The 23,934-nt window shown below is 49.9% G+C and overlaps 1 protein-coding gene across 1 annotated transcript in view; it reads right to left on the reverse strand.

Moving 5' to 3' along the window:
* WNT5B (Wnt family member 5B) overlaps positions 1–16,498 on the reverse strand; it is a 106,056-nt gene extending 89,558 nt beyond the window's left edge. Inside the window, exon 1 of the mRNA XM_023256605.2 lies at positions 15,851–16,498. Coding sequence (XP_023112373.1) covers positions 15,851–15,856 — 6 coding nt within the window. The 5' untranslated portion in view covers positions 15,857–16,498. The remainder of the gene's footprint in view (positions 1–15,850) is intronic.
* Between the last annotated feature and the right edge of the window lie 7,436 nt (positions 16,499–23,934).

The raw sequence follows: 23,934 nt of genomic DNA on the forward strand, positions 1-23,934 counted from the left end.
TAAAGTAGAAAAAACTATTTTCCTTCTTCTCATAATTTACCTAAAAGACAACCAACTGTTTAAAGCAAAAGCAATAACTATAAATAGGGGTTTGTAACCCTATAGATTAAATCTATAGGTAAAATATCAACTCTGTAAAGTGTGGACTGTGAAGAGGTGTGATGTTGATTCTAAACAGACCCTGAGAAGGGCGCCTGGGTGGCGCAGTCGGTTAAGCGTCCGACTTCAACCAGGTCACGATCTCGTGGTCCCTGAGTTCGAGCCCTGCGTCAGGCTCTGGGCTGATGGCTCAGAGCCTGGAGCCTGTTTCCGATTTTGTGTCTCCCTCTCTCTCTGCCCCTCCCCCGTTCATGCTCTGTCTCTCTCTGTCCCCAAAAAATAAATAAACGTTGAAAAAAAAATTTATAAAAAAAAAATAATAAAAAAAAAAATAAACAGACCCTGAGAAGCAAAGGATGTTTGCAGCCGTAGAGGACCACCCAAACCAAACAATAACAACAACAAAAATGGGAGGAGATCAGTGGAAAACAAATAGCAATATGGTAGACTTTAATCAAACCATATCAAAAATTAAATGATTAGGGGTACTTGGGTGACTCAGCCAGCTAAGCCTCTGACTCTTGATTTCAGTTCAGATCATGATCTCATGGATCCATGGGGTCCATGCTGACAGCACAGAGCCTCCTTGGGGTTCTCTCTCTCTCTCTCTCTCTCTCTCTCTCTGACCCTCCCCCACTTGTTCTCTCTGTCCAAATAAATAAACTTAAAAAAAAATTGAATGATCAAAAGTTAACATCACCGGTAGTAAGAAATACTGACTTTATGTACCTTGTGATATGATGCATTGAGAAGGACACAGCATCACGTCTGTAGTAGTCCTGCCAGAAATGCATAACCACAATCTAATCCTGAGAAAACATCAGACAAGCCCAAACCGGAACATTCTTTAAATGTGCACATCAAAAATGTGAAGGTCATGAAAAACAAAAGAAACATTGAGGAAGTGTCACTGACTGGAAGTGAGATACTGGGTTGAATCCAGGGGCAGAAAAAGACAATAGGAAAAAAATAGGCGAAATTGGAAGAAGATCTGTGAATTACTTACGAATACTCAAACGATACTAATTTCTTATTGTGGACCATTGTTCTGTGCTTGTGTAAATTTTTTGCTTTTAAGAGAGAGCACAAGAGTGGGGGAGAGGGGCAGAGGGAGAGAGAGAAAATACCCCAAGCAGGCTTCACGCTCGGCATGGAGCCCAACAGAAGGCTCCATCCCATGACCCTGGGATCATGACCTGAGCCAAAATCAAGAGTTGGACACTCAACTGACTGAGCCACCCAGGCACACCGGTTGTGTAAAATGTTAATACGAGGGAAATTAAGGGAAGTATATACAGGAATTCTCTGAACTATTTTTGCAGCATTTTTGTAAGTCTACATTGATTTCAAAATAAAAATTGTAAAGATGGAACTAAATGCAAAGACTAAATATCTCAATTAAAAGCCAGATTACTGGGGTGCCTCGGTGACTCAGTCAGTTAAACATCCGACTTTGGCTCAGAACATGATCTCACAGTTGTGAGTTCGAGCCCCACATTGGCCTCCCTGCTGTCAGCACAAAGCCAGCTTCAGATCTTCTGTCCTCCTCTCTCTCTGCCCCTGCCCTGCTCTCCCTCTCTCTCAAAAATAAATAAGCATTAAAAAAAAAAGGTTGTTATATTAACCAAATATCTAGAATGATCCAAATATCTACCAAAAGGGGATACACTGTCTCATATTCATTCAATAAAATACTACTCAGCAATAAAAAGGAAGGAACTACTAATACCTCAACAACACAGGCACATTTCAGATACTGTGCTAAGCAAAAGAAGCCAGACACCAAGAAAAAACTGAGAATTCTGGTATAATTCTATTTGTGTGAAATTCTAGAATAGGTAAAAGTGACTTACTCACATAAATCAGATCAGTGTTTGCCTGAGGCGGGGAGGGTGGGGAGTCTGTGGAGACTGCAAGTTGCCAGCGGACTTTCTCAGGAAGTCAAAATATGATTGGGGTGTGGTTGCATGGTTGTATATATCTGCCCAAATTTATTGAAGTGTGTGCACTCACAACCTGTGAATTTTATTGTATGCATATTATATCTCAATAAAGTTGACTGAAAAGGAAAAGTAAGCATCGCTGCTGCTCAGCTGTGGCAACAGAGGGCGGCATGTGAAGGAACAGGGCAGAATGTATGAAGTCTGAATTGGGGCACTAAGACTTTCCCTAACCTGCAGCTATAAACAGACTGTGGAAGTAAGTTCACGGTATTTTCTCAGAAGCGTGTGTCCCCTAGTGAGCCAGACATCTCAGCCGGACACCATCTCTCCACAACTCCCTCTCTGAGGGCAGGCATCGCAAGCTGTTGTGTTTTTTTAATGTTTACTTATTTTGGAGAGAGAGAGAGAGACACAGTGCGAGCAAGGGAGGAGCAGAGAGAAGGAGTCACAGAATCTGAAGCAGGCTCCAGACTCTGAGCTGTCAGCCCAGAGCTCAATGTGGGGCTTGAACTTGTGAACTGTGAGATCATGACCTGAGCTGAAGTTTGATGCTTACCTTGACTGAACCACTCAGGCACCGCCAGGCATCGCAAGTTTTTAAGGATAAAAAATGCCACTTAAGGCTACTCCTCAGCACGTGGATGGTTAACAGGACGCTTCAAGAATCTCATATGAAAGAAAAATATTTAACAGCTGCCTGGTAAGCTTTTGACCAGGATTCTCTTGATTTGGCTACAGTGTAATACACTGTCCGTATCTGAAAATGCAATGTTATTGAGGTCAGATAATTGCTGAATTGACAGGCTTGTGTAGCTTATTAAAGCCCGTGCTTAACTATGAAAATAACACCAACTCCGTCCCTTCTTTCCAGACACAACCAAGCTTTAGATAGTGTCAGCAGAACTAGTTACTGTGACTGCACAATAGCATTTCTCATGGTTGTTCAGGAGCACAATTAGAGCAAACATCTACTGAGTGATTTCTATGCGCAAGGCCCTGCTAAGTGCTTTCCAAGCATTCTGTGTAATCCTCACAACGGCCTTTTAAGGGCTTCAGCAGATGACAAAACTGAGGTCAAGTTTGTGGGTAACTTGCTCAAGGTCACCTCTGTGCGATATTCCCACTCCTGGTCAGTTTTGGGGCCAGGATTGGGCCAGTACCTTTTGGGCTCAGAATTTGATTTCTTAAGCACTGTACATAAGAGATTAGACTTACTCTTTCATGAGAAAGATATTTGTGTTAATATTAATGATACTTTATCTGACTAAATTTCCAATGTCAAGGCAGTGAAACAGGAAAATACGAAATGGAAAAAAAGCAAAAAAGTGCATATTCTAGTTGTAGGATGTTACTTCTCTTTGATCCTTTGGGATACTATTTTACCTCACCAGACAAGCTTCTGCAAAGTTTCAAAGACTCTTTCCTAGAAATAAAGAAATAAGACAAGTGCCAGGTATGAATCACTGCTGAGTCACCTAGAACTGCATTTTGTCAGTGGACTTAAAAAAAGTCTCTGTCTGGGTCACATTTCCACTCCACACATCCTCCTACAGGTAGGCACAGTGCCTTACATTGGTTAGAAACCACTTTCACACACACTGTCTCAATCCTAATAACTATTCTATGAGTTAGGCAAGGCAGGGCTACGTTATAAACCCATTTACGGATGAGGACAGGGAGACTTGTCCAAGGTATCTTCTGCCCAAGATCCCTGGTAAACAGGGGCAGAAACCACAGACTTCTGATTCCCAAGTGACTGCCTGGGAGACTGAGAGTCCTCGAACACCAGCGTCCAGGATCCACGGGACACCTGGTCTTTGCCTAATATTTCCTATCTCAGTTTTAACTCTTAGTTGGTAGATGCTCAACATGAAGGTGACTCTCTAACTCTCCTATTTGGCAAAATAACAGTAGCACATTTCCAAGGGAGCACTAAGGCGGGTACCAAGAAATGACATGAGGTCATCTTAGTAAATAGTGATCAATGACATTACCTTATTTATGAGATGCTACAGATTCTAAATTGCAAAGTTCTCCCAAATGAACTATGACACATACTGATTTTAAGTTGCATCCTACAGGTACCTGGGTGGCTCAGTCAGTTAAGCATCCAACTTCGGCTCAGGTCATGATCTTGAGGTTCATGGGTTGGAGCCCCGGTTGGGTTCTGTGCTGGCAGCTCAGAGCCTGGAGCCTGCTTCAGATTCTGTGTCTCCCTCTCTCTCTGTCCCTCCCCTGCTCACACTCTTCCTCTCTCTCAAAAATAAACATTAAAAAATGTTTTTAAGATGCATCGTAATCTCAGATATATGAAAATGTATCTTAGTATCGATGATATAAGACAATTCAAAAAATAAAATAAAATAAAATAAATTAAAAAAAAAAAGACAATTCAAGACCAGCTTTCTTAAACTGGGGATTATAACCTCTTTAGAAGCCACCAGCTCAGGGCACCTGGATGGCTCAGTCATTTAAGTGTCAGACTTTGGCTCAGGTCATGATCTCATGGTTCATGGGTTTGAGCCCCACATTGGCCTCTGCACTGACAGTGTGGAGCCTGCTTGGGATTCTCACTCTCCCTCTCTCTCTGCCCCTCTTCCACTTGTGCTTTCTCTCTTTAAATAAATAAATAAACTTAAAGATTGTTTTAAAAAAATTGAAGCTACCAGCTCACTAATTTATCAATATTATTAAGCAAGTAAAAACAGTGTTGAATGCTGGGACTGTCACTGGGAAGAGAGAAGCAAAGATATGTAGGGTATCATTTCTGCTATTCAGAACCCACCTCTCAGATTGGGTCCTCATGGAAAATTCCAAAGAGCCAGGAGCTGCAGAGCTTTGAACAGTACTTTGATAAAAAGTTGCTGGCACATAAGTGAATTTTCAGGTCTCCTTTGCTTCCTCAATGTTGAAACAAATCAAATTATACAATACTCAATTCTTCTGTTTTTTTTTTTTTTAATGTTTATTTTCGAGAGAGAGAGAGAGAGAGCAAGCACACACATGAGCAGGACAGGGGCAGAGAGAGAGGGAGACACAGAATCTGAAGCAGACTCCAGGCTCTGAGCTGTCAGCATAGAGCCCCACGCAGGGCTTGAACTCACAAACTGTGAGATCATGACCTGAGCCAAAGTCAGACACTTAACCAACTGAGCCACCCAGGCACCCCAGCTAATACTCTGTTTAAACAAGTACATAGTAAATAACAAAGCCTCTTCTGGCTGGGCACCCGTTTAATCAGTAGGATGGCTGAGGGAAATCACCTGAGGTGATTTGGGTACATATAGTCCTAGCTGCACGTGGGAACTCACCTAAGTTCTTCTACCTGAGAAGAAAGCTTAGCCAACCACATAACTAGTGGTGAAAATAAGACCCCATCACAAGTAATTACAATATAGGGCAAAGTGTGAAAAGGGCCATTATAACGAATGTCTCCTGATATAACAGCTCTTCGGGAAGCCAACTCCAAGCCACAGTAAGATCATTTCTGACAGAGGTGGCCAGGGAGGTAGCATCTGAGCCATACCTTGAAGAACAGGTAGGTTCTTCAAAAAGGAAGGGAAGGGGTCTGAGAGGAACAAGAGGCATGAGCAGACCCTGAGAAGTAGGGGAAGCAGTAGGAGAGAACTCTGGAAAGGTGGTAAGTTAGGGTAAGATTTTGAAGGGCACTGAACAGCAGAGTAAAGATGTCTGTTCAGTAGGCAAAGGAGGAGTCACCCAAGAATTATGAGCAGGAGAGGGACCTAGAGCGAGCAGGGTGAGGGGTGCCCTTGTGTGGGGAGACCAGGGACAGACAGCAGGTGAGAAGGCTGGGGCCATAATTCACATCTGATGCATAAAAACTCACACTCAGGCAATGGCACAGAAACAGGATGCAAGACGAGTGACAATTCCAAAGGATTTAGGGGACGTGGAAACAAGGGAGACAAGAGAGACACTTTAGGACAGTGGTGCTTAGCCAGGGGGAGGTTTTGCCCCCACAGGACAGCTGGCAATGTCTAGCAACACTCTGACTTAGCACTACCGGCATCTAGCGGGCAGGGGGCAGGGATGCGGCTAAACATTCTGCAATGCACAGGACAACCCTCCTCAACCAAGAATTATCAGGTCGAAAACAATCAATAGGGGTGAGATTTAGACATACGGTTTTAGAACTGTAAGGAAACACAAGTGGTAGAGATGCTACGCTGGTCCTGCGGCTCATGAGACGAAAAGGCAAAGAAACCCAGGGCCTGGCTCCACACAGACTACAACTGCTTACCAGGTGACAGACCACACACTTGTTCCTCGGCCCTATGTGCACCTGCTCCGGCCAGGCCCTGTGAGGTACTGAAGGGGAGCGGCACGGGCACCGTCCTCATCCTCAAAGTGTCACCATTGGGAAAGGAGCAAGCATGTAAGGAACACACACGTCTACAAACACATATGTGCCTGTACACGTATGTGCAGAGAAGACTGAAAAGGAATGCTCCAAAATATTATCCATGATTACCTCTAACTTGGAATTAACGTTTTTATTTTTCCAATATTTTTCCCTGAAAATATGAATGGATTGAAAAAATGAAAAAAAATTCTGTTTTTCAATGAACCTGTCTTAATTTCGTCAGTTAGAACAAAGAGAAGTATGCCACACAGTCTCACCAGCTGCCCTGTGTCTGCCCTCCAGTGAGGGAGGGGGAAGAAGAATGGGGAAACCACAGAGCCGAGGAAGGACCACCTCTTCCACTTGTAGCCCTTCCATGTGATGTGAGAGACCCTCACCGTTCTTTCAATTCCTTCACCCACTACGAGTCAGGCATTGTTCTACATAACAAAACAGACAAAATCCCTGCCCTTGTGATGTGTATATTCTAGAAAGAGGAATCAGACAAAGTACAAATATGTAAAATATATATAAATATGCACGTCCAATGGTTATAAGTGCTATGGAGAAAAGTAAGGCAGAGAAGGGGGTGGGGAACAGGTAGGAGGTTTGGGGTTTATACAGTGGTCAAGGAAGATCACAAGCACATGACATTTGACGGAAGGCCAGAGGAAGGAGCAGGAGAGTGGGATGCAGTGCAGGTAGAGGGAAAGCAAAGTGCGGAGCCCCAAGGCAGTTGCGTGCCTGCTGGGTTCACAGACCAGCAAGAAGGTCACCGTGATGCAGCAAAGGGAGAGAACAGAGGTCACGGAGGGAAGCAAGAGTCAGATCGGCCAGGCGAGTGAGCTGTCGTAAGGACTCTGCATTTCTCCTGCACCAGATGGAAGGCCAGCGGAGGGCTCAGTGGCACAATCTGATGTGGTTCAACAGGGAGACCAGGGAGGAGTCCGTCCATCACTGTGATCCCACAGAGAGCTGCTGGTGGAATGAGACAGGAGAGGGGTGGGGAAGGTGAGAAACAGTCAGGGATCTGAGTATCTTCTGAAAGTAGACTTGGCAAGATTCCCTGGTGGGTTGGATGCGGGCAGTGAGAGGGAGAAATCAAGAACGACTCCAGGGTTTATGGTGGAGCAACTGGAAGGGTGAGGAGAAGAAGCCTGTGCGAAGAGCAGGTTTAAGGGAAGAGGTCAGAAGGTAGGCTGGGATGCCTCTTCGACTTCCTAGACGAGACACTGCTTACGCCGTTGGGCACACCAGTCTGAAGGTCAGGGGAGACCAGCAGGCAGGAGATTAAAATGTGAGATGGGAAGGAAGGGGACAGTACTTACAGCCATCAGAATGGATGCAGAGGAGAGAAGAGGTCTGAGGAGATAAAGGAAACCAGGACAGCCGCTGCCAGTGACAGAGAAGGGAAACTAGGCTATGACACATCACAGGAGGTAGTGGTACAGTTGCCTGTGGCAAACTAGAGAGCTTTTCCTATCAGTTCTTTTCGAAAGATACTCGATGTGGCTTTCCTGGATGCTTGTGCTCAGCAGTCTAGGACCAAAGAGATGAGATCTAGTAACTTCTAGATGGTGCCAATCTGGAATGACTGAGTGCCTGGGATACAAGATACCCAGGGAACTCCTAAATCAGTTTCTTCACTGTCTCTCAATCTGGTCACACACATGGGTGAAAAATATCCCACCAGTAATGGCAGCATGGAGGGATGTTCCAGATCCCCTTGAGAGCAAGTGAGGACCCAGCTTGAGCAACAGGTCAGGTCAGTGCTACAAGTCATGGATCTACCATTGGGCCTCGACGGCTTCCTCTGGCTTCCTGTTCCTTCTGCATTTCCGCCCTCTACTGCATCCCCAAACTGCCTGTGATGCGCACGATCAAAGATGGGTCTAACGCATAGGCTGTGGGAGAATAAAAGAGTTGAGAGCTTCTGAAGTACTGCACACTTGCTATCTGCATGCAGTAGAAGTTTCTAGAACAAAAGCTACTGAAGTTCAGGAACTATGTCTTATATCTCTAGCACCTGGGACATGCCTACATCAATATTTGTTATATGAATAATTCAACCATCATCAGAAAATCAGTAAGGGATGGCATACTTATTAGGCAAAATGGGCTTATTTCTAGCAATGAACATGCTACACAATTCATTGCCCTCAGATCAACAGTAACAAATATAGCTTGACTATCTTTTAACCTCAGACACTGTTCAGACACTGTTTTCGCTCTGAGGATGCAGTGCAGAACAAGACAAACATGGGGCAGGGGCAGACTTTTAACAAGAACTAATAGGGGCGCCTGGGTGGCTCAGGTGGTTAAGTGTCTGACTTTGGCTCAGGTCATGATCTCGAGGTTCATGAGTTTGAGCCCCACATCGGGCTCTCTGCTATTAGCACAGAGCCCACTTCGGATCCTCTGGCTCCCTGTCTCTCTGTACTGTACCTCCCCTGTGAGAGCTCTGTCTCTCTCAAAAATAAATAAACGTTTAAGAAAAAAAAAAAAGAATAAACAGGAGAGTTACAGATGGTGGTAAGTGCTCCAGAGGAAACAGAGTGCCTGGGGGCAGGTGACAGTTCTGCTTGGCAGGATCTCTCTGAGAAGCTGAGACCCAAATGGGGGGGTGGGGTGGGGGAGGAGGGCATGAGCAGTCCAATCAGAGGGAGCAGCAGGTGCAAAGGCCCTGAATGAGGTGGGGGGGTGTGGGGGGGTTCTGTAACATCATGCACACCTACGTGTGGCAGGAAGTGGATGTGGAGAGGGAACTGCTGGAGGCTGTGGTGAGCTTGGGAGACCTTTGTGCAGGGCTGGGTTGTATTTCTTTCAAGTTGCAGTGAAGGTAAGGAGGGTATTCTCTGGGAGGTGTGAGAGCTCCCTGTGAATATCACGAATGATACACAAAGTCTATAAGAAACCCCATTTGTAATGGCTCTGTTTCTGACACCTCTGAAAGAGGCCCCATTCTCTTTGAGAAACTGGGAGATTAGGTTAGGAGATTAGGACTAGGGATGAGTAATCTCTGGGTTTTGACAAATTAAAGGACCCAATGCAACCCTCTAGAGGCAACCTCACGTCCATTCTGGAGAAGGGATCTTAGCTGGGAAAGCAAGGGGGTCCCTGCTTGTCAGCCTGAGGCTCCCTAACACAGAGAGAGGTGTTGGGAGGGTTGACCATGAGTTTAAAAAAAAACATTTTTTTTTACTTTATTTATTTTGAGAGAGCAGTGCATGCACAAGGACGGAGCAGAGAGGGAGAGGAATCCTAAGCAAGCTCCACACTATCAGCACAGAGCCCAACTTTGGGCTCAATCCCATGAACCAGATCAGGACCTGAGCTGAGATCAACAAGGGTCGATGCCTAACCAACTGAGCCACCCAGCCCTCCCCCCTCCAACAAAACGAATTTTAAATGTCTCAACTGGAATGCCTTTAAGTGGGAATACGCTCTCAATTTGCCACAGGGAACTCTCCTTCACTCACTATTGTATTACAAACTCTCAGCTCCTCCCTCATGCATTCCGGCTACCTGCTTGGCCTTTGGGGACACAGGAGAATGAGACCCTGAAAGTGTCTCTTTTCTAAGTAACTGTACTATTTGTTCTCACGGTGGTAGACACATCCAGCCCAGGGGAAAAAGGAAAAGTCTCAAATCTGATCTTCCCCTTTATATTTAAAGCTTATTTGAGATTTGGTATCACAGAGGTTACCTTTTTAAGAATAAGAAAACACAAACGTCAAGAATTTGAGTGGTTTCAAATACAGGGAATGTTTCAGCATCTGCTTAGTAAAAACAACAGACTTTTTGAGATGGGGTCAGCAAGACCCCTTCCCTCTCAGCTGGAGACTTGTTCAGTCCTCAACTCTACAGGACCACATCAGAATCCACTCTCCTCCTAAGAGTGCCCCACTTTTCCCTCCCTTCACGACAGCCACCCCTGAACATCTATGCTCTCCTGTTATGGGTCATTACACAAACAGGGACCCTCAATTCCCACTGATGCGACGATCAAAACATCTATGCCTGATTGGACAGGGTCGGTGTTCTTCATGAGGCTCCCTGGAGAACTGGAGGGCACATGCTGACTTAAGCGATGAGTGTGCTGCTAATGTCCCACACAAAACAGCCTCCATCTTTAAATGCAGAGCAAGTAGGGGGCAGGGGCCAAGTAGTTCTCCCTGTCCTGCCAACAGGCCTTCATCAGTAGCATGGTAACATTGCACTTCTACAGTCCTACAAAATCCTGGACACAGTTTTAGTGCTTTATATACACTAATTCTTACTACACCCCTCCACACAGCAAACACATAAGTATCATGTTACTGTTTCTACTTTACAACCGAGGAAATTGAGGCACAGAGAAGTCAGGTAACCTACCTGGCCGGAGGTTCTACCTGTGCTGGGGTTCCACACCCAGGCAGCCTGACTCCAAAGCCCAGGTCTTCATTGTCTTTGCCTTCTATAGCTTCAGGTCTCAGGGCATAATCTGATAGTGCAGTCTAGAACTCCTCCCCATTCTCTTCTCCCCTCCTCCCAGCCTGAGTCCCATTCACCAGCTCCTGCTCCAGAGTGCGACCTGGAATTTTCCAGTTTTAACCTTATATACAAAATCGCTCTAAGGTTTCATTACCTTGATTGCAACTCATGCACCCCAAACAAGATCTGGGTGAAATATTTAGTAATTCATTACTCAGTTTTTTCCAGGAGAACTTTCTCAATGAGTATAGGTGAAGTACATAATCTTAGAGATGATCTATGAGGAGACCCCTCTGAACTGCAGCCCCCTGCAGCAATGGAAGACGGATCGCGTGGGATATTTGCTGGAAAGAGAAACGCAGGAGGGTGCAGGAGTCCTGGTTCAAACCCAGGAGATGCCCCAAGTGCAGGGAGCCGAGCTCCCCTTCTGTGGAAGGAGAGCAAAGGACCCTCAGCAGCACACCTGATTACCCCCAGCTAGTGTCAGAAAAGCTTTGTTACCGTATCTCTTGCTCTCCCAGCAGGAATCAGCAAATCTACCCACTGAACATTCTAGATAACTCCACAGTGACCTTTGGGGACTAACGTTTGCAAACCAAAAACTTCTAACCCACTGCCTTTTCTAACTAAGCTTTCCCAGGCCTGGGGAAATCCTCTCCTGACCCTTTATCAATTAGTCAGACAAGAGCAACCTTTGAGGGGTTCGCATTTCTGGGGCTCAAGGGGGCTGTAGAGGAGAGAGGGCTGGAAACCCAGCCTCAAGTCACCCGAAGCTGGAGACGGAGCCTCGCGGTAATCCTCTCCTCGGGAGGCCGACTAACCACAGAGGCCCCTGCCAGGCCGGAGCCCAAAGCCAGGAGCACAACCAGAGCCTCCGGCGCGACCACAAACCCTGCCTGCGCGACCACGGTTTGTGAAACAGTAACTCTGTGAAAGCAGCCGGCCGGCCCGCCCCTCCGGTGGGAACGCACCTCCTCTGATTGGCGGCTTCCCCTCCCCAGGCCCGGCCAAGGCAGAGGGATTTCCGAAGCGGAATCGGCTAAAGCTGTTGAAGACGACAGAACGCTAGCACGGGAAAGGGCCTCCAGCGCCCTCATTTTATGGAAGAGAGAGCTGACACCTCAAAAGGAGAAGCTGCAATGCACCTCGCTCCCGCCCCTCTCCCCTGCCCCCCATCCCCACCAGGGTAAATAACCTTCCCTGCAACACCACAGGGAAAGACGCTGATGCCAAGAACCGGACATACAGACAGGTTGAGATCTGAGGGGGGCCGGGGGCGGGGGTTGGAGGTTTAGGGGTGCAAAAAGAAATTGAGAAAACACTCCTGTGCCTTTAAGGACTGCAACTGCCGCCAGCACTGTACTTGCTCTTAGGGGGTCCCAGACCAGGCGGGCGGGGCTGGGTAGTGGTCAGTCAGCACCGGCAGCCCTGGGGACCTTCGGTGACAACATGTGTCTACGTGTCCTAAAACCTCCGTGCGCGGCACTTGGAGGGTCTCCCTCGAGGACCAAACCAGGTTCCAAGTCACCCAGGAGGAAAGGAGTTGGGAAGAACGCCACATGGGTGGAGAAGCAGGGAGGAAAGAGACCAACTTTAGAAAGTCTGGAAGAGGATTCATGCAGCACAAAAAGACCCAACTGCAACCGCAGGGGCAAAGAAGTCAGGAAATGCTGCCGGATCAGCCAGCCCAGTGGCCAGACAGCCAGCCAGAGGGTCAAACTGGGATGGAGGGGGCGGAGGTTTAAATTTAGCCAGGTAAACAGAGCCTCTGCCCGGGAGGGAGAGGGCCCTGTAGGAGCGGAGCAGTCACCTGCTCTGCGCAGTTGGGGGACCTGTCGCTGAAGGAAGGGCACAGGAACTACCCCCAACAGCAGGTGGGCTCCCAGGTTGGCTCCTGGCTCCACCAACAAGCTAGAAACCATGCCCCTCAGAGTTGGATAGAAGGTTATTATTACTTTAAAAGGTGGCTCAGTTTGGAAACAACCAGACCTTCTCATCTCTATCATGGTATCTACTCCCAACCCCTCTGCTGGATTTTTCTGGATTCCTACATACAGTTTAAAGATGCTCAGTAGAAACCAGGCAGGGATGCCCAGATGAGGCTGGGGAGCTTCCATATTCTCTCCTCCTTAGAGGATCTTTATAGCTTAGTGCTGTTGTGAGTCTTAAAGAGACCTGAAGGAGTTACAAACACTCAGGATTGTGTTCAGGTGTGGGGGTGAACAAAGGTGGAGTCTGAGGGAAGACCTGTTTAGAAGACTACAGAGATAAATGGCAGGTAGTTTGAAAAGGAGCTAGGGAGGACCAAACCAGAAGAGTGAACAGGAAAGCTTTTGTGGACATGTTGTTTTTTTATTTCAGAGAAGGCAAGGACTATCACCTCATATAAAAATTTCCTCCCCTGCTGGAGATGCCAGATGTGGCAATCCAGAAACCAACAGAACTATCTTAGAAGCAAAAATTAGAACAGACTAGCCTAGTCCTCTGCCCTTCTTGAAGAAGAGCAAACAAAAAAATCTTTCAGCTGCCACTAGAGTTAAAGGGGGGGGGGGTGGATATTCAGGTGAATAACAATCCCAGATTTTTGCTTTTCACAGCATATGGCGCCCAGCAATTTGGCAGTATCCCTTTCACTTACGCTTTTGGGCTTTAAAAAAATTTTAGAAAACTTTTTTTTTTTCAAGTCAGTGAGATACCCTTTGAGATATTACAGCCACCAAAGGAACTTAAGAGGGGACTGGTTTCAGACATCCTGAGCAAACACCTAACACACACACACACACACACACACACACACACACACACACACACCCTCACTCACCCTCACTCATATATTCATACTCAAATACATAAGAAGCGAAAGCCTGGGAAAGTAGGAAATCCACGGATGGAAGAGGGCCAGCAAGCTCTCCAACGCTGACTTCTGCACCCCTGGCAGTCAGAAGCCCCTGCTTCCAATGCCCTCAGTGTGCCACACACCCTCTGTCTGATTTTCTTCAGGAAAGAAAGAGGAGCTGTCTCTCACAGCTGCCCTTAGGTATTTATCCACCACTGTCTCTTTAGGTCCTTGTATTCCATTCAGCTCCTACCCTGGTGTGAGTTCCACCTGCATGTTTGAGTGTGGAGACAGACCCCCTGTTAAGTCTGCTTCTTCTCTTGGGCTCATGGACTTGGCATCACAATGAAGGGCCTAGCTACATTGCTCCTGGCTCACAACTGTGCAAAAGAGGTCTCTTGGCATTGCCTTTCCTTCCCAGGAGACACACCTCCCTCTTGCTATTTATAACCACAAATCTTCTGTGTCAAAGAGAGAACAGACACTATTTTGAAATGGAGAAAAACCACCACTCATAGGTTGGTGTGTTTGCCAGGACTTGTGTGTGTGAGCCTTGGACAGGCGTGTGGGCACAAGCTTGAGGCCTGGCATCCACTCATCCCTGGCTGAGATTGGGAGTCTTGCCTTTGATAAGTAAAGCCCACAGCTGAATCAGACAGCAGGAGGTGTGGCTGGGTCCAGGAAAGGGTCCTCACGCTTTCTGAGGGTGTGTCTGCTGCTCCCAGGGCCCTATGTTGCCTTAGGGGCCAGCCACAGAAGGAGTCACCCTAAGGTTCCACCCACGTGTGCGCATTAAGTGCTGGCGTTTGGCCCTGCCCTGCTGGCCCAAGGTTTTCTGCACCAACATGGATGACATGGCACAGATGCCCCATGACAGCTCTCTGTCAAGTGGGCACATTCCTGGGCTACTGTAGCAGTTCAAGGGACTGGTAACATGATCCTGAACCTTTCTCTCCAGGTACCAGGTTAAAACTCTGCCCAGGGTGGTAGTAACTGAAAGCTATTGCCAATGTGATCAGGTGGCAAAGCAGTGAAGGGGGGGGGGGGAAGGCAGGCAGGGACAGGGTGGAGAGCAAATGCCTCCATTCACAGCTGGGTAACCAACCCACGGCCTGAGCCACCTCAGTTTCCCTCTTGCAAAACAGAAGCAATCATGCCCCAAGCAAATTGAATCATCTCTCACAGTGATTCGCAGGATGGAAATATCTAGGAAATGTGGCTCTGACTAGAGTGCATGGCCAAATATCCACTGAGGTTCCACGAGAAAATGGAGAACTAGGGCACCCTCCCCCCACCCACCCACCCGCCTTCTCCCAGGGCTGGGATGGATGAGGCACAGGAGTGGAGGAGCAATGAAAGAAAACAGAAAGCTCCCAATTCCACTCAGCGCCTTACCTGCTCTGAGGCTTAGGCAGGAATTCGGGCACCAAAGTAACCCCGCTCCTGGGGGTTAAAAAAATCCAGATGTAGTTCTCGCTCCAGTCTGCTGATGCGGGGCGCAGACCTCAAGCGCAGAAGTGCAGCTGGGCCGACTAAGCCCGGAAAAGTGACCAAGAAGCTCCAAGGGGCTCGCACTCAGCAGGGACCAGAGACGGTCCTTGGGCGCGCCCGGGGGTTACAGCTGCCCTGGCCCCCTCCTCGGTCGCCCTACCCTGGGGAAGGACTGCGGCGGGCGCCGGGGCTGCAGGGGGAGGGCGAGCAAGCCCTAGCCTACCTGCCCGCGGCCAGGAGCGCGCCCTCGGTGTCCAGCCCCGCACGCTCACCGGAGGCAGTCGCGCGCGGAGAGTCCGTCGCCCCAGCTTTGTTCGCGGCCGGGGCACTACGCTTTCCCCGGCGCTCCCTGCCCCCCACCTGACCCGGGGCCGCCAGCTCGAGCCAAGCGCCGCGAGGTTCCCCGCCGAGCGCAGGGCCCCGCTCCCCGGAGCCTCCGCGCCGCCCCTCGGCCCTTCCCGCTGCCGGGAGCCGAGCGCAGGCGGACGCCCAGGGGGCCGCTAAGTCGGGGCGCTCCGGGAAGTTTCGGCCGCCGAAGCCAGGACGAGGACGCCTCTCGGGCGGCGACAGCCGGGGGCCAGGGTCCGGGGCCGGCGACGGAGGCCCGCCGGCTCCCTTTCCCACAGCTGGCAGCCGGGCGCTTACCTGCATGTCCCGCCGCCTGGCAGGCCCGCGGGCTCTGGCTGGCCGCTCCGTTCGGCCCGGGTCTTCCAGCGCCCGGCTGCGCTGGGTCGGCCGGGCGCGCCGGCGTGCGGTCTGGAGGGCTCTGCCCCGCCGGGGACGCCCGGAGCAGATCCTACCGGCTCCTCTCAGCGAGCGGGCCGCTCAGGCCCCCGCACCGGACTCTTCATCCGCCGCCCGGCGCGGGGCTGGCGGCGTGGACCCGCGCGCTCCGCTCCGGGGGGCCCGCCGGGGCGTCTGCTCTGCCCCTCAGACGCTGGAGCCAACTCCGCGGGGGCCGCGGAACCTCCCCTCCCCCGGCGGTCCCGGGTCTCGGAGTCCGCGCACCGGGCTGCCGCCGGGAGGGCTCCCTGCTCGGCGCCCGGGAACCCCCGAGCTCAGCGGTCGGGGGCGGTCGGGGAGCGGAGCCCGCGGCCGAGCCGGAGGGAGGCCCTGGGCCCGGGGCGCCTGGCTCGGGCCGCCGCCGTCGGTCGTCGCAGGGCTGCGCGCTCTCCTCCGGAGCGCGGGACCCGAAGAAGTTTCGGCCCCAAGTTGGCTGCGGGGCGGGTGGCGGCCGCGGCTCGGAGTGCAGAGGCCGGCGCTGGGCGAGTGGATCCCGGGGGCTCCGCCGCCTCCGCCCCGCCTCCCGCGCCTCCTCCCCGCCCCCCGGCAGCCGCGCCGGCCCCTGGCTCGCTCCTTCCCACCAGCGGAGCCCGCGACACCCCTCCCCAGGGCTCCTCCCAGGCGCGGGGACCGTGAACTCCGCACCTGCCTCCCGCCCCACGGGCGCACTCGCCTTGCCCCTCCGCCCCTCGGCAGAGCGGCCCCGGGCTTGGACGCGGGGGTGCCGGGGGGTGGGGGCCCGCCTCAGAGGCCAGCCGCCCTCCCCCTTCCCCCGGCCCAGCACAACCGCGGCCTCCTCCCGGAACTCGACCTGGTCCTCTGCGAGGACCTGAGGGACTCACTCTGTCCAGCAGCCCCCTCGGGGCACCCCGCGCTCCTGGCTGGCGCTGCGGAGCTGGAGGCGCTGAGAGCAGGGAAGGTTCCGGCCATAGCTCCTGAATTTACATCAGCCACTCGCACGCGTTCGTCCTCCTTTGAATACCCCCAGAGAAGATCTGTTATATCCGCTTTACAAACTCAAGTTATCCCCTCTTGATCTTGGACCGCCCCCCCCCTTCTCCTACAGCACCCAGCAGAAATCTCTGGGACTAGGAAATCTGGTGGAGGAGGGGGTACACCAAGTAAAATGTTTCCAAATGGGAAATGCATTCTCCGATGGTTTCTGCGACAGCTCTGGGGCTGAAATATTCGCCTGCCTTTTTATGAGGAAACTGAGGCACAGAACATTGGCACGACCAGTCCATAATCACTGAAGGGAGTTAGTAGCCTGAAAAGTCACTAGAGCCCAGTTTTTAGCCTGAACTCAGACCGAAGTTTAAATACTTTCATTGAGGTCCCCAAGTCCTATTGGTAGATTAGCTCATAGCACCTCTGGGTGAGCTGTCCAAGGAGTTAGCGAAGGCTTCCCAGGAGGCGGGAGCTCCAGCCCAGGCTGCTGGACCCTAGTAACAGGGCACCAACAAAGAGCAGCCAGCAAGGTTTGAGGCGTGCCCTCCAAATGCCTTTTCTTTTACATTCTGAGACCCAGTCTCTTCCCTGAGTGAGTAGGAGGTCACCCTGCTAAAGAAATTGCCTTTGAATGCAGTACAGTGAGGAAACAAAACAAAACAATAGTAATAATCGAAGGCTTTGCCTTTTCTTAATTAGTAACCAAACAAGGTAACAGCCTCCCCTTTCAGTGGGGGAAGGGGCCACAGGGAGCGTGAGGGAATGAGGGACCAGGAACCCACCACATTGGCCTGGCTGGCTATAAGGACCTATTGTCCTCTGGCTTTTACAATAAGGAAAGTAAGAGCTGTTTTAGCAAATACCTGACTAATTAGAGGGAAAGGCTTCCTTGGAATTGTGCTGCCTTGGGCCGGAGGTTCTCTACGACTTTTCTCACCTCACAGTGAATGGGGTTTATGAGACCAGGTCCAGCAACTTTAAATGAATAGCCTATAATTGCCATTGGGGGGGATAGTCCTGCATTCACTGAGGGGAGCTAGTTCAAGGCTTTATCTTTGGGGACAGATGGAACTGGGAGCAGAACTGGTCTAAAGCAGCCATAAAAGCTTTGAATCCACTTTGTCAAATTACAAATAGGCTCAGTTCCTCTCCTCCTCAGAAGAAAGCATCAGTTCCGGGGGTAGGGTCTTTGCAGGAGGTCAAGGGAAGGTCTCATCCAGGAGGCTCCTATCACTCTGGACTGCAACCTGGGGGGATTTGGAGGTCCCCTTCATGCATGCGTTTATTGAGCCCTTAACACACAAAGATGACTCAGACCAGTTCCCAGCCCAGGGAAGTTTCAATCTAAAGGAGTGGGGTGGAGTTAGGGGCCAAACTTCTCATTTGGGGGGTAGAATGAGCACAAGAAGGGACACCTTTGCTTGGTCCCCAGCTGATGACCCAGGAGAAGAGCAGGTGACAGATGACAGCACTCCCACCTGAATGCCGGTACCTACGTAGTCCCTTTCCTCCTACCGTAGTCTCTGTCCAGGATGAGTCAAAACTTGTGGCCCACAGAGGAAAGCTGCAATGGCCCCAGGAAAGGGGCTTGTGGCCCAGTAACTGGGAAAACATTCGAATGAGGAGCCAGCAGAGTCCTGGGCCAGATTCCCAAGGGAAGTGGTGAGCGCCCCATCGCTTGAGTCACTGAACTGCTGGGGAGTCTAGAGCCAGCCCTGGAGGCAAGCTGATGGGAATGCGGACAGATCTCACCCATGTTTTGTCTGTGATTGCTGGGTGGGGTCTCTCGCCTTCTCCCCCAAATAAAACATATCCTGACTTGGCATTTGTGGTTTAAACAAAGAAAGAAAAAACAAATATTTGGGCCTATGAAAACGTGTACTGATTCCTGCCCCCCCCCCTTCCTGGCCATGCCCTCACAGGCCACCAACCACCCCCAGAGGTCTCTTCCAAGCCAGATGGGCTAACAAAACCTCGTCGGAAAGAGTCAGAGAGGAGCCAGACTCCATCTCCTAAGCTCTCTGTGGCTTTCCCATGGGGGTACGTCTAGAGCTGACCTCTGGCCCTTGGACTGTGCATTCTTAGGGCAATTGCCCCCTTACCCGCCCCAGCCCCAGCAGGAAGGGCTTCAGGTAGCACTGCTGCTCTGGCTCCTTGGCGGTCCCTGTTGCTGGAAAGTTCTTCATTCTGCCCCAGTCTGTTCTCTGGCCCCTTTCAAAGGATTTATTTGGGATGCACCGAAAATTTCTTGGGGAACCAGCCTGATGAGCGTCTGCAGCCCCAAACAATCATAGAGGCAAAGCTAGTGACCTTATATCCTGACAGCTGGTTCATGGTGCTGTACCTCTGCTGTCTAAGCTACTCAGGGCTCCTTTTGTGCTTGTTATCTGGATGTTTTTTTAGGAACAAGGGCTTGAAAAAACTGGTGGATTCTTCTTTTTTTTTTTTTTTTTTTTAATGTCTTTTGGGGCACCTGAGTGGTTCAGTTGGTTGAGCTTTCGACTTCGGCTCAGGTCGTGATCTCACAGTTGGTGAGTTCGAGCCCCAGGTCACACTCGGTACTGATAGCATGGAGCCTGCTCAGGATTCTCTCTCTCTTCCTCTGTCTCTGCCTCTCCCTCATTCTCTCTCTCTGTCTGTCTCTCAAAAGTAAATAAATAAACTTTTGAAAAAACAACAACCCCTCCCCAAGAATCATGCTTTGTGTGGTATATGCTCAATAAATATTAATAATAGTCTTTTTACTGTTAAATAGACATGACTTGATTTTCCATTTAGATAGTCTAATGTTGCTCTTGGTTCTTGAACTCTTGGATTTTAATCCCCATTTTTTTCACCCAAGAGAAGACAGAGTCCTAAATTGTCCCTTGAATGAATTCTTGCTTTACAAATATCTAGAATGAAGGAGGTGAAGGTGTCACTAAAAATCAGCAAAACCCAGAGACCCCCACTGACTGGGACGGCAAGAATTTCAAGTCAGTACCACCTGTCAAGGTCCAATAAAGGGACAACCAGAAGGGCTAACGAATGTGGTCCTGATAATAAGCTGCTCCAGGGGCACCTGGGTGGCTCAGTTGGTTAAGCGTCCGACTTCAGCTGAGGTGATGATCTTATAGTTTGTGAGTTCTAGCCCAGCGTCAGGCTCTGTGCTGACAGTTCAGGGCTTGGAGTCTGCTTCAGATTCTGTGTCTCCCTCTCTTTCTGTCCCTCCCCCACTTACATTCTGTCTCTCTCTCTCTCTCTCTCTCTCAAAAATAAACATTAAAAACAATTTAAAAAATAAGCTGCTCCAATGCTTGACCAAAAATGAGGCACTAATTGGAATTGTTATCAGGAAATGATATTTTTCCTTGTGACAGTTTAACAGTGCCACGTCCCTCCTGTTTTCCCCTTCTCAGCTTTGACTGAAGTCCTCTTGTGTATTCTGTACTGAGGAACCCACTGAGGAAAGGGGGACAGAGCACCACCCTCAAGGAGCTTTACTCTAGTGGTGGGGCCGGGGTACAAGCGGACAGAAACAAAACAAAGGACCAATGCCCATGCCATATACCCCTAGGTGCTGAAGCCGTAGCAGCTTACGGCCATCGGGATTAAGGGTAGAGGCCTGGGCTGTCCCCCCCCCTTCCTTCCTTGAAGAGCTCTTTTACCCTGGACACTTCATCTCCTCTCTCTGGACCTCAGTGTCCTCACTGCTAAAGAGCATGGATCTCACTAACTAATCCCTAAGATTTCTTCCAGAACTAAATGAATCTATGGTTGAGTCAAAGGGGAAATGGAGAAAAATGGAAGTGTGGGTGGAAGATCATGAATTTGACTGCAACATTTTGTGTTGCAAAATGTGTGTCAGTAGGGCCATCAAGTGTTGACAGCAAGAAATAGAGAACGGGAAGGAGGGTTAAAGGTCAGGGTGGTGGGAGATGGGGTCTGAGTGAAGGGAGCTGGGAAATAGGAGAGCGGGTGTGAGGGTCAAGGCTGGAGGAGCTGGCAGAGCACTTGCTCAGTAGGTGTGGATAATCCTTGCAAGTTTAGCTAAGGAGGGTGGGGGAGGGACCAGACCGTGTGGCGGGGGCAGGGGCAGGTGGTGCATGGGGTCAAGTGATGTGGTTTTCACGGTAAGGGAGCCCTGGACACGCTTGAAAGCAGAGAGAAGAAAAGCGGGGAGGGTGGGATATCCCTGCCGTTAGAAAGGGAGGGGGCAGGGCTGGAGCAAGATCCAGTGGGAGGAGGGAGGCCAGGAGCTCAGCTGGGGGGGGGGGTAGCATTCCAGAGCCTGAGGGGCCCCTTCTTCCTTCTTCTCCAGAGACAGGACGCCAGGAAAGGCAGATACCCTGAGAATGAGGGGGGAGGAAAGGAGGCTGCGTTTGCAGTGAGGAGCACTGAAGTGGCCCCAAGCAGGAGACACACCTATGCCAGTGTCAAGGTCACTAGCTCTGAAGTAGCTCCTTGGGAGGCTTCCTAGGACACTGATGGGTTGAATTGCTGGTTTATCAGAATTTCTCAGGAAAGAATGTATGTTAAAACCAGATTCCAGGCGGCACCTCCAGCCTTCTACGTATATGTGGTTGCAGTCTGTAACTGTTAAGGCCCCACAGATGATTTCTGATCCTCAGCCCAGTGTGAGACTCAGTCACAGGGTCCCAAAGGTCCGGCACCCAGCCTACAAGGTGGAGAGGCACTTGCTGGAATGTGTAAAACCCTGGGGAAGGCTGTGGCCACCCCCAAGCCTCAGGAAATTACTAGTTAAGTCCTCTCAGGCTACACTGCAGTGGTGGTAGAAAGAAAGGGGGTGGGGTAGAGCTCAAATCTACCTGGTTTTCCACCAGCCTGGTTTCTTCCTGCATTGGCCTTGGCCAGGTCTAGCTGGGGTGCGCTCTGCCCAAATGACACTGGATTCCAGGTTCCGCCATCATCACCGTGTTTGAGTTAACTTTTGCTAAATGGTACTAATAAGGATGATAAAGGAAATCCACAGGTAATCCAAACATCTCAAGGTAAGTAACAGTTTGTCTCCTGACCTGTAATTATCATCAAAAGCATTTATAAACTCCTGAATTCCGCTCCATGGGGCTGGGACGCTTTGCTAGGCAGTTTCCTATCTGAAGTGTTTGTTGGGCTTGAGGAAAGTGGTTGTGCCCCAAGAAGCAAACAGTGACAAGTGAAAACATATCATTGTGATGGACAGTTGTTAAGGTTAAACTTAACATATGTAGTTTAACACTCTTCCTTGTTATCTGGTTTTCACTATGCATTTATGCAGCCGCCTGGGTCCTAACGCAGAACTAGCTTGGGCATCCTGCATTAATTCTTGAGGTTCTTAAATATTTTGGCTAATAGGATCACCTACATCTGACTTTGGCTCAGGTCACGATCTTGCCGTTCATGAGTTTGAGCCCCGTCGAATCCCGTGCTGATAACTCAGAGCCTGGAGCCTGCTTGGGATTCTGGGTCTCCATCTCTCTCTGCCTCTCCCCTGCTCACACTCTGTCTCTCTCAAAAATAAATAAACATTTAAAAAATTAAATTTTTTGATAAAAAAAATGACTCCTAAAAAATAGCAACCAGCTCCATTGTGAATTAGATTTGAACATTTCTCCAGTCCTGAAAGTCCTTGAGACTTCATGTGTCTCCATAAAGACACTGAAATCCAGGGGCACCTGGTTGGCTCAGTAGGTGGAACATGTGACTCTTGATCTCTGGGTTGTGAGTTTGAGTCCCACACTGGGTGTAGAGATTAGTTAAAAATAAAGTCTTTAGGGAAAAACAAAAAAGACACCAAGGTTGAGAAAGATGGATCAAAGGAGACAGAGTGCGAATTTCCTTTCCTGCCAAGTTTCAAATATGGGCCTTGAACACCTTGAGATCTAAAAGGAGAAGGGACAGGGGTGCCTGGGTGGCTCAGTCGGTTGAGCGGCCGATTTAGGCTCAGGTCATGATCTCACGGTCCGTGAGTTTGAGCCCCGCGTCGGGCTCTGTGCTGACAGCTCAGAGCCTGGAGCCTGTTTCGGATTCTGTGTCTCCCTCTCTCTGACCCTCCCCCGTTCATGCTCTGTCTCTCTCTGTCTCAAAGATAAATAAACGTTAAAAAAAATTTTTTTTTTAAAGGAGAAGGGACAGATAAATGCCAGTGGTTTTTACAGGTTTAGTAATGTGCGGGAGGTGCTGACTTGTTTTTCCCAAGCCTGAGTAGGAAGGAGGGAAACAGATAAGGAGAGAACAGGGCAAGAGGCAACTGGCCCAGGGAGGGGAAGAGCTGGTAGTGACCTCACCCTCATGCAGAGTGCTGAGGTCCTCCTTCATGCCTGGCCTCCTACCTCCCCCTTTAATTTCCTTTTTGCCTTCTTGTAGCCTGATAACCATACCTGTATCCCCACCTGCCTATCTCATTCTTGGGCTGCCGTCTGTGGTGTGCTTTAACAGGAAATTCTGGAAAGAGAAGATCCACCAGATCCACAGCAGATGATTCTCCAGTGGTGGAATTTTAGGCACTGAGACCTCTGAGTGCAGGAGATATTTCAGGGCCCCAGGGATAGGTAGGGGGACCTACGGGAGCCTCCCAGTGCCTCTGGGTCTTACCACCCAGGCAGCTACTTGCCTCTGTTGGCTCCCCACTGCCCCAACCACTGGCAGGCAGCCAGGAGCTGCTCGCTTGGCTTCCTTAATTTAAATGTCCTTTTGGGGGGCACCTGGGTGGCTCAGTGGGTTAAACGTCCGATTTCAGCTCAGGTCATGATCTAACCGCTCATGAGTTCGAGCTCCGCATCGGGTTCTGTGCTGACAGCTCAGAGCCTGGAGCCTGTTTCCAATTCTGTGTCTCCTGCTCTCTCTGCCCTTCTCCTGCTCACACTCTGTCTCTTTCTCTAAAACATAAATAAACCTTAAAAAAAATTTTTTTAAATGTCCGTCTGGCTTTGCAGTAAGTTCAGGGTCTCCAGAAGCTAACAGTGAAGGCCCAGGTAATTGAAAGCTAAGCCAGGCAACCCAGTCCTCAAGATTTTCCC

The sequence above is a fragment of the Felis catus genome, chromosome B4 (genome assembly GCF_018350175.1).
Source record: "Felis catus isolate Fca126 chromosome B4, F.catus_Fca126_mat1.0, whole genome shotgun sequence".
NCBI classification, from domain to species: domain Eukaryota; kingdom Metazoa; phylum Chordata; class Mammalia; order Carnivora; family Felidae; genus Felis; species Felis catus.